The sequence below is a fragment of the Protopterus annectens genome, chromosome 13.part0 (assembly GCF_019279795.1).
Source record: "Protopterus annectens isolate FY-2018-M chromosome 13.part0, PAN1.0, whole genome shotgun sequence".
NCBI lineage: Eukaryota > Metazoa > Chordata > Ceratodontiformes > Protopteridae > Protopterus > Protopterus annectens.
Genome location: NC_056747.1, coordinates 415,198,273 through 415,209,250, shown reverse-complemented (window position 1 = coordinate 415,209,250; position 10,978 = coordinate 415,198,273). Strand labels below are relative to the sequence as shown.

Genomic DNA, 10,978 nt, shown 5'->3' with positions numbered 1-10,978 from the left:
TTAAAAAACCAGCTTAAACCAAATCATAGAGTGGGTGACATGAAGGCATCACTGGAAAATAAAGAATTGAAATGGCAGCTCATTACAAACATGTTTTCCTGGTATTTATGACCATATTTCAATTCAGCCTCTCTTTTTAGAGAGACCAGCTAAGTTGTGTGCTACAAGTTTGCATGTCTGCCTTTTTATGCATTATATTTTATATTTGTTATTGTGCTGTGATGAGTAGAGATTTAATTGATGGATTGTGGTTATTCTAAAGTAATGCTTGAACAAGGACGATAGCACTCCTATCTATTGGTTTTGTCTTTAATCCTATGGATCCTTCTGTCTAGCATTCTTGTTTACATATTTACTTCACCAAGATACAAAAACTGGGCTTGACAGAATTTAGTGGAGTTTAAAAATGGGGTGGAAATGAGAGGGAGATGGTTAAGAAGCAACAAGAATTAGATTCACAAAGCACTGAAGAAGTCAGATGGTTTTACACCGACGAAAGTGCTCATATTAGTGTGTCCGTTCCTGTATGCTGTTTTTTGTGCTTAAGTAAGAATTTGGAGGGACTGACAAATGGTAAAGTATTGCAGAATAGGGGGAATCCCGCAGAATAATAGGATGAACTACAGCATGCTAAAATAAGGATTACTTTGATATGTATGAGTTTAGAAAGCTTGCGGTTGAGCAGCTGTTTCTTGATTTAACTCTAGAACATAAAAACTTTTAGTACAACTACTTGGGCAACAAAGTAGAAGTGGTTGTTGCCGTGCTTCTTTGCATTTGTTTATTGGGAAAGTCCAACTTGGAACAAAACCAATATTCATTGGAGGCCCAGGGAGGAAGCACTCACTCCAGACATGTCTTTGTAACATGGGAGGAAAATGGAGTACCCAGAGAAAAACCCACATGAACGCAGGGTGGACATGCAGATTCCATATAGAAGGCACATTGGCTGAGAATCGAACCAGGGAACCTCTTGCTATGTTGCAACATTACCCCATTGCACCACTGCACTGTCCTTGAGCATAGGGAGCCTATAACAAGAGATCCTGTAGAAGTATTAGAAATTTGGAAATTCTATGAAAGTCTAAGCAGAGTAATATGGATATCAAGAAAAGGTACAAATGGAAATGTTTATGGAAGAATTAAATATGCCAAGGTTAGAGGTAGATGAAGCTCCATTACTAACTGTTAGGATAGAAGAAGAGATAAATGGTTCTCTGTAACCAATCTACAGGAAAGTCCCCAGGAATAGATGGTATTCCTGTGGAAGTTTGCAAGCCAGGAGGGAAACTGAAAGATCTAGAAGATTTCTTAAACCACATTTTAAGAGTAGTACAGCATCCTAAAAGATCCATCAGATCCACCTTCATACAGGCCCATTTCAGTACTAAACCACAACTATCAAGGTTTAGTCTATAATGGCTAAGAATGGTAGAATGATGCCAAAATTGAAAAGATTGGGGTCAGTGTGGTTTTGTGTAGGGGAGGTTAACGTCTGACGTTGGCAGAACATTGATGACCCAGAGGGAAGCCGAATGTAAGAAAATATAACTGTTGGTGGGTCTTTATGCAGGGAAAGCATTTGTGAGAGCTTGGACTTTGAGCAGGGCAATGGAAGTATTTGCGTTCCCTGATAAAATTGTAAGGTTAATTTAGGAAGAAAATGGGGATTGGATGCAGAAATTTAAGTGATGGGGTCCTCTGATTTCTTGTGCTGAGGAACCAGGCAGGGGTATCTCTTCTCTCCCATTTATTTGCATTATATTTGAACCAAATGAGACTAAATGACAGCTGAAATTGAAGGTGGACTATTATACAGGATTTAATGAAGCTGTTCACATTAAATGTTTTTTTTAAGGTGGGCTATTAATCAGCTGATTACATTATTGGGAAAAGTTTTTTTTTTTATTGGTCAGTGGTTTGAATATAAATACGTAATTGAAGTCCGATACTTGGTGGACGAAAGTGGTGAATAAAGAATTTTTTACACTAAATCCTTGGGTTGTCTGTTCATGTGGTTTCCTTTATTGTTGGCTTGTATCATCAATGGATTTTTGGTTTTATTTTGCTTTTCCACCTGAACACAACTATGGATATATTTAGAGCCATTGGCAAAGAAAATAAGTGACTCTGAAATTCAAGGATATAATTGGTATGTTAGTCAAGAAAAGCGGACTCTCTGCAGATATTTTATCCTTGGCAAAACCAGAATAGGACATTAGTGTTGTGAAACATTTTAAGACTGTTTTAAATGTTTTCAGGATACAGAATTAATGAAGTTAAAAAAAAAAAAAAAAAAAAAAAAAAGGCAGTAGTTGAATTGGTTCAGCAATATCCTTATTTATGGAGATATGATGAAATGAAGCATTTAGGAGTATTGATTAAAAATGATTCCAGTATGGCAGCTAAGGATATGTGGGAAGAGATTAAACAAAAGATAATACAAAAACCTGAGAAAATGGAAGCTCTTATGTGGACATGGAAAGACACATGCAGTTAATGTTTAGTCCCATTAGTCTTTTACACAGATCAGGCATATTTTTACCCACCAGAGGAGAAGTTGTGGATAGCAGTTAATTAGGAGCTTAAGGATTTTATCTTGGAGGGCATGAGTTAAGTGGGGTAAGCTGTTTCTTCTAGTAGGACAAGGTGAATTGACATCACCCAATTTGAAGGGATATTTTAGAGCAAAACAGTTAAGGCTCCTATACAAAGCACAAGCAGAAAACTATAACCCAAAGTGGAAAGCAATGATGGTGAAACAGGAGGAAGCTCAAGAAACGGGAAGACTGGGATTTTGGATGTAGACCTTTAAGGAGAAAAACTATAATCATCGGAATTTTAAATTCATAAAGTAGCATAAAGTATTCTAAGAACCAAGTCAACACGGAAATGGAGAAAGGAGATTCTGCTAATAGGGATGACTGCAGTTAGGGGCACATGCAATAGGCAAGCGGGGCTTGAAGTTATTGGGGGGAAAACTGGCAAAGGAACCAAGGTATTGGGAGCAAATAACTAGAGGGAAAGGTAATGGAATGGGAAAATGCCAAAAATGTATTTGGACTGTGTTGGAGATTGCCTTCCCTGCCAAGGATTGATATTAGAGTATAGACAAAGAAGGAAATGGGGTGGGGGTCCTAGATGAAAGACCAGCACTGGTAGAGTTTTTTTTAGAGTTTAGAACAGAAGTGGCAGCTAAAGGATTAATTAAAGCATGTAAAATATTGCATGATTAATGTAAGAATCGATCGGAAGAGGTTAGAAAGGATTGAGAAGAGATTGGATAAACAGTTCACAAAATAATGGGGGGGGGGGTATATGCATGTCCTCCAAATGTGCAACTAAGTCTGGAAGATTTAGGATTTTTTCTTGGAAGGGTTTAGGTATTTTTATACCCAAAGTAGACTGCAAATACCTTTTTCTCTGGTAGACTGCAACTGTTGGAAGTGTGTTGGGGAAGAAAGAGGTAACTGGGAATGTTTTCTGGGAGTATGGGCTGGCAGACTTTAAGGACTCCCTGCAAGCTGCTCTGTTAGAGATGCTGGGTGAGCAAATTGGTTAACTAAGGAAATGAGTTTTTTCAGCTGTGCTACAGAATCTGAATTGTGTAGACATGGTAAGATCTTGCTGGCCTAATTATGGTGGCTGCCAGAACAGCAAGCACTAGAAAAATGGAAATCAAAGTCTAGAGCAACTTTACGTATATAATCTATTAATCAAATTACTGTTATTTTTTCCCCTGTTACCGGGAGTAACTCTAACTTGTGATATTGTCTATTATGTCTGCTTATGTCATTTGTGAATATTTCATCTGCACTATGTCTTATTTGTTACTACTTATCTGTCTACTTTGGTAATATGCCTTCTTTGTTATTCTTATCTGTCTACCTTGGAGTTTTTCTCCCCGGGCCTCCACTGAAAATGGACATTAATCCAGTTGTACTATCCCGGTCAACAAATGTAAAATAAAAATAAGCTGGTATCTTTAGAAAAGGGTCAGAGCAGATTATATAGGAAAAATGGAAATTGAGAACAATTTGAGACTGATGCATGGTGTCAAAGCCATGGTCTCAAGCTAAATGCAAAAAAATGCGTAGTAATCCCCTTTGGAAAAAACAGAGTACCCGTAAACTACAACATAGACGGTTGTTGTCTTTTCGGCTTTTCCTGATTAGGAGTCGCCACAGCGGAACTCCGGTCCGCTAATGATTGGCAGTTGATATTTACGTGCTGAGTTGCCAGCCCTAACGCACAACCTTCAACGAAGGTACGCCCATTCACGCATGTCTCAACGCAGAAGGCGCTCTAGCTGAGAGTCTAACTGCGCACCGTCTTACTGTGAGGAGACCACGTTATTGCAGCACCACCACCGCGGATAAACTAAAACTACAACATATGAGGTAATCCCCTGAAATCTGAAGAAATAAGGGATCTAGGGACCCAAGTAGATGGCGTTCCTTTGATAACCATGTTGCCAAAGTGGTTAGAAAATCCTGTGTGACCCATCTGATCACGAAAGGGTTTGCATCAAGATCTAAGGATGTAATGGTGCCCCACTACTCTTCCCTCATCAGACCCCTTATTGAGTACAATGCACCAATTGGAATGTACCTGGCTAGACATCTCCAGCAGCTGGAGATACCACAGAGGTACCTTACTAAGAGGATTACTGGCCTCAAACAGTTGCCCTATGCAGCACGATTGAAAAAGCTTACTGTTCTCTGTTGCATACCGCTTTCTCAGAGGCGATATCTGTCTAATGTACAGAGCCATATCCAACCCAGAATTGTTGAACATGCTCCATCTTAGCAAAACCAAATCTAGTCAAGCTACACGCTCTAGGGATATAAACCTCAACACAACGAGTAGAACATGTTGGAGGGATAGATTCCCTTCGCAGAGACGTCCCTTACTATGCAACAGGGTCCCGATCTACATAAGACAGAGCCCCTCACTATTCCTCTTCAAGAGGAACCTTGATGAGTGGATGGGTAACCAAGTTCACACCGGGGATCACACCAACAGCACTACTAGATAGGGCCAAGGGTACTAGCTGCTAGTACAAGGGTCTAGGGAACTACTAAAGGAGTGGTAAATACCACACAACGTGGCTGGGCTAATATATGCCTTCTGGCAGCCCAATACCAACCTATGAACCTATAAAACATGTGAGAAACTAGGTTTAAAAGAAGGCAGGACTTCATGCTTGACTAATGGCTGAATAGATAAGTGTTGTATAATGTCTGCAGCTTTAATTTATCAACGTTTGTAACATGTTTGCAGCTGGATTTGTCAGTTTGTTTTTTTCATTTATATAAATGTAAGATTCTGTCATTTTGTGATAATTTTAATAAAGATGTTTCTTGTTTAAACAAAGACCCTAGACCATATGTTCATGAAGACTTAGGATAGAGAGAGATGGATCATATAGCTGAACAGACCTAAAATGTCAGTTAAATGCTAATCCTGAAGATTTACACACTCCTTTTACCAAAGGTGCCAGGTTATCTTGACAGTTGTTTATCTGCCAGTTCCAGTTCAGAAAGAAAAAAATTCCTAAGACTACATAAGGCAGGAGAAATTTCAATTCACCTCCCTGCTATTTGTTTTGACTGTGCCAAAAAGTGCTTTGCCCTAGTGTTTGCCTCCTTTGCGGCATAGGAACACCATGTTTACAAATGTAGGATTGTGTAAGGTATGACCGTCTGAGTTGTAAAATGTTCTGAGGTATTCAACACAGTGCCTAATGAATTAAGGCTTACCTTGAATTTACTCAGGTCAAGTATAGCACCAGGGACATCAAAGATTTTCCTGGAAGCCTTTCTTTTTCTTTTTTGCTCCCACGCTTTCTGACCCTTAAGCCTCCTAGTCTTTTGGGGGAGGGGTTAGGTACCCAAGTGGGTGCTCTGACTTTAACTGTTTGCAGGATGGTATGGACGCACCACTTTGAGCACTGTGGTAGAGGCTGGTGGTCTACAAACAGTCATGACTGACCTCCATTTCCTGCAGAAGGAAGTCCAGTTATCACATTTTGATGCCCCTTACCCCCATTTAAATGCCTGCCAAATGTCTCATTGCCCTGAGGGTGGTAGAGGGGGACTATATACCCAAGGGGACATTAATTTATTTTGGGTATTTTTTGACTGTCCCAGAGGACTGTTGTTGACTAGGGCATTTCTGGTGTCTCAAATATGCCTCTATCAGCCTCCATTTTGATGATGCTCTGAGTAAAACTGCACATAAGGAAGATACAGTGGTACTGCGAAAGTCAGAGTAGTAGTTATCCATTGGATGCATTATCTCTGCTGACCCTTTTCTTTCATTGCAGCTAATCATCATTTGATTACTGTCTAAGGCCAGTAACTGTAGCTGCTTTCATTGCCTCTCTAATTATGTCCATTACAGCTGTCTTTTTGTTGTTGTTTTGTCGTCCATGCACTCATTCACTAATCTTTGGTGCTTGGGCCATGTCTCCAGAAACTAATTGTTTGCATCCATGTACTTCATGGTACTTTGCTTCATGGCTCTTGCTTGCTTCCTCCCGCTCCTGCCTATGTGAGGTCTTATGGAATCACTTGGGATTATTTGTCACAGTTGTCCAAGTGCGTGTACCTTCCAGGTCACACACAAATCTGCAGGAAGGCTTTCTTCAGTGGTGTCTTACTATTCTGATGTTCTCTTTCTGGGAGAGCCTGTAAAGTGTGTATTAAACTATTATCACATTTGTTTTATTTACTCATGTGTTTCTGTTGGTGCACAAAAGATGAAATAGGGAGTCAGTTGCTTGATCAACCTTTCTAGACGAGCATATATGATGTGCACTTGGTGTGTAAGGTAAATCCCTCCTATTCTGAGTCTCTTTGACACTTGCATTCCTGTTTGTCAGTGGATTCACTTTATTTGTAATCATTTAATAAGTAATGTTAGTGTGGCGAATGTTCAAGATAGCTGTAATTTGATGTGCTTTTTACCCTTTGCAGAAATTCCTTTTGAAAGTGGAAGAAAATTTTTTGTGTATTTGCTGCCAAGAGGTGGTGCATCAGCCAGTCACTACTGTGTGTCATCACAATGTCTGTAAGGTAAGGATGCGCTATGTGCTTGCATGTCTTGTTCCTCCTCCCCCTTTGTGGTGGTGGAGCAGTTAATGTTGCAGTTTTTTTTTAGGAATACTGGAATTGTACAACTTAGAATTTTATTTCCAGATGAAGTCATGGTGGTCTGTTCTGCCTTGGTCGGTTATGTATTTCACTGGATGAGAGTTTAAGTATAAACTTCATGCTTTTTATAGAGTGAGACTGTGGTGAGGAGTGTTGCTGGAGAAGGGGAAGCCTGCTTGAGGACACTTAATTTAGTGGTTTTAATTATTCAGCATTCCAGACAAAGGTCTTGGACAAGAACCCTTTTTATTTAAAGGTCACTGAGTTAAAACTTTGTTCAAATGCTACCATATCACAAGGACCAGCCATGGCATCCTTTTGTGCTGTTAATGCAGTACTTCATTTTGTGCTTCTGTCCTTAAGCTCCAGCATTTCAATCTGGCCATCAGAAGGGGTGGGGGCTCAATACTCGCATAATATCTTGCAAGACAGGAAGTGCACATTGCAAGAGAGAGCAGGTGCATCTATTCTGCAGCTTCACTCCAGTGAGGAATCGCATTGTCCTGACAATAAATATTGCATGTGAAGTTGTTCACTCTCGCCATTCATTCTTACACATGGGTTCAAAGCCGATCCATCGGCTCCAAATCGGCCGCTTTACTAGCTGAAGATCTCAGCGTAGCTTGAGACCAGGTCCCTATCTCATGACGTTGTCTGTCCTACCTCAGATCTAGTTTGCTGCTGCAACAGATCGGAGCTTCATCAGAGAGCTTGGGCCAGTTTGTTTTATAATGTAAGAGTGTTCAATCTCACCATTTGTTCTTGCACACTGGTTCGGAGCTGATCCTCGGCTCCGAGTCGGCCGAATTGCAAAGCTCTGAATCTCAGAGAAGCTCGAGACCAGCCCATATCCCATAATCCTCCCTGCCATTACTCTGATCTAGTTTGCCGCTGCAACAGATCGGATCGAGGAGAGCTCGGACCAGATAGAGAATTGAGTTTTGCTTACTATTTTCAGATAAGATACTGATTTTCTTTTTCTGATATTACCTTATAATTACCCTTTGTGGCCTAACCCCCTTTTCTTTGGGTGTGGTTTTTTGTGAGTGTCTTCTTTATATAGCCCTTTCCACATATATATATTCTTATAGGATTAGTATTTTTTTCTATACTCAGTTATTGTTATATAGTACTATGTCAGCAAAAGTTAAATCTGGCTTTAAAAGATGTCAGTGTGGGCAGAAAATGTCCATTACTGACAATCATGCTTCCTGCGTCTACTGTCTTGGCCCTCTCCATCTCCAAGAGGATTGCTCTATTTGCCATTCCTTTAGTGGGAGGGTTATGACAGAGACACAGGAAGCTGATAGAGGATTACTGAAGCCTGCCTTTCAAGAGGCTTTGGACAAGTCGGATCAGGCTTCTAAATCCTCAAAGGGGTCGAAGATGTCTGAGCCCATGTCATCGGCTCCGAGTTCATCTTCTCGGGTTCGTTCGCCGGTTCCACAGATCTCTGGGCCGAGCGTCTAACATTTATCTTTTCCTGAGCCCCAGATCTTGGAACCTGTCAGAACTGCCACCACCGTCCATTCTTCGGTAGGTGCCATCTTCGGTTCCTTTGACCCGTTCTTCCAGACCCTTGTCTGAGACAGATGTGGATCGTGTCGTGCAGAAACTCATGGAAAACACGGCCCTTTCCAAGTTAATTGCAGTTTCCTCCCAGTTGGTGTCGAAACTAAAGGCCTCCCCATATCTCCAACGGGTCCTCCGAGACCCATCCAGATCTCTTAGCCGGGAGAAGATGACCTGATAGTGGAGCCCTCTGTGCCGAAACCGTCCATTGCACGATCGACGCCATTGACTTTGACTCCTTTGGAACCGTTAGGGGAGTCGCGGAGCTAACCGTCTTTGCTCGGTTCCGGGACAGAGTCGTACCGACTCTCCCTCTCGGGGCCTCGGCACAGACTGGCTCGGCTCCGTCCTCTGGGTCGGAGCCCACGGCACCTGGTTCTGGGATGCTTCTGTGTTCTTCGGAACCGGGGCAGCCCTCGGCCTGGGGTTCAGGGGCCTTTGACCTTATGAGGAAGGTATTGTCTGCACAGACAACCACATCATCAGGGGAATCTTCTCCTTCCCCAAAAGGGCCACTTCCTGTTACTGCTCCAACGATCCATCCCAAGCGTAGAGCCCAATTGCCTCAGCCACCCCCAGAGGGTTCCCCCTGTTACTTGGAGGCATCACCAGAAGCCCCCTCTGAGGTCTCAAGGAAATGGTTGTGCAAGAGGAGGCACATAGATTCCCCACAGGAATCTCTAACGTCTGACACCGATTTGGATGAGGCAGAGGGGTCCCCCAAATCACCCTCTGAGGATGTCTCATTTGCAGACATCCTGGAGATCTTGAAACAGAGGGGTGATTGGCAGTCCCTAGCCCCACTGAGGACAAGTCAGTGCTGCTGAAGGCTTTTGGGGCTCAACCTTCTACCTCCTGGGTGACTCCACCCTTCGATGAATTAATGGATTTGATTGCTCGAAGGGCGTGGGAGACACCTGACACAGTGGAACCAGTCCCTAGGAAACCAAACAAGTTCATCACTGCCCCCAAAGATAAATCTTATCTCACCAAGGGAGTCCCTGTCGACGCTATGGTGGTGGCGGCAGCCACGAAGAAGATGTCAGTCGTCCTCATCTGTTCATCCTCCTAATAAGGATTCTAGGACTATGGACAGATATGGGAAGCGCATTTTTAGTTCAGCAACTTTTTCCATGCGTTTGCTAAACTACCTGACCCAATTCACATGTTTGCAGAGGGATCTCATCAAGGAGCTGACAGATACCCTCCAGGGTAACACAGATGCTGCTGTTTCAGAAAAGGTAACAGCACAACTTAACACCCTCACCTCCATAGTAAACTCATCCATGAGGCTCATCTCGTATGCAGCCGAGGGATCGAGTAGAGCTGCAGCTTCAGCGATTGCTCTTTGAAGACAATCATGGATGCGGCTGTGCTCCTTTGCGGAAGCCTTCAAGTATTCCTTTGCCAATGCCCCTTTTGATGGTGCCACACTTTTCGGGCCCAAGGTTAAGGAGACTCTCACTCGGTGCGAGCAAGAGGGAAAGACCCTGTCTGCTGTCGGGGTCCGTTTTTCTGCTCCTACTAGACCGTACCCCAAAGGGCAACGAGGTGGAGAAATGTGGTTCCGTAAGAATCCGGGATCTTTCCAGACCACACAGAGTGTTACTCCCTCCAGAGGCAGAGGAGGGGGTAGACATGGAAGACGCTGCCCCGGCGGCAGAGGGGGTCCGCATAACCAAGGCGACAGGGATTCTGTCCCTGGGAAGCCTTTCCAGCACTCCTGAAGGGAGGCCCAGCTCTGTCCTGCTCTGGAGGCAGTCGAGGGGGGGGGGTCGCTTAGCTTTATACCCACTGGCCTGGCTAAACATTACTTCAGATTCTTGGGTAAAAAGCATTATAACCAGAGGGTACAAAATCCCCTTCATTTCAACACCACCTCTACAAAGAAAGTTTCCAGACTTGCCACCCCGTCTGCGAAAGCTAGCAGCTGTAGAAATTTCAAAGCTGCTCGAAATCAGAGTCATCCAACCAGTCCCGGCGGACCAAAGAGAATTCGGAACTTACTCAAGGTTCTTTTAGTTCCAAAAAGACAGGGGACTGGAGACCGATGTTAGATCTCAGCCATCTCAGCAACTTCGTGAAGAAGGAAAAGTTCCGGATGGTCACGCTTCAATCGAACCTTCCATTGTTGCAGAAGGATGATTGGATGTGCTCTAAGGATCTCAGACGCGTACTACCACATCAAAATGGCCAGACTGTCCAGAGATCGCCTGCGCTTCCGGCTGGGAGCCAGTCACTTTCAGTTT

General features: G+C 43.0%; 1 protein-coding gene across 2 annotated transcripts in view; it reads left to right on the top strand.

Annotated features, from left to right (window-relative positions):
* Positions 1–10,978, top strand: part of UHRF1 (ubiquitin like with PHD and ring finger domains 1) — a 565,933-nt gene that overhangs the window by 443,501 nt on the left and 111,454 nt on the right. For both annotated transcript variants that reach the window (XM_044054049.1, XM_044054048.1), the window contains exon 16: positions 6,981–7,079. In XM_044054049.1, coding sequence (XP_043909984.1) covers positions 6,981–7,079 — 99 coding nt within the window. The remainder of the gene's footprint in view (positions 1–6,980; positions 7,080–10,978) is intronic.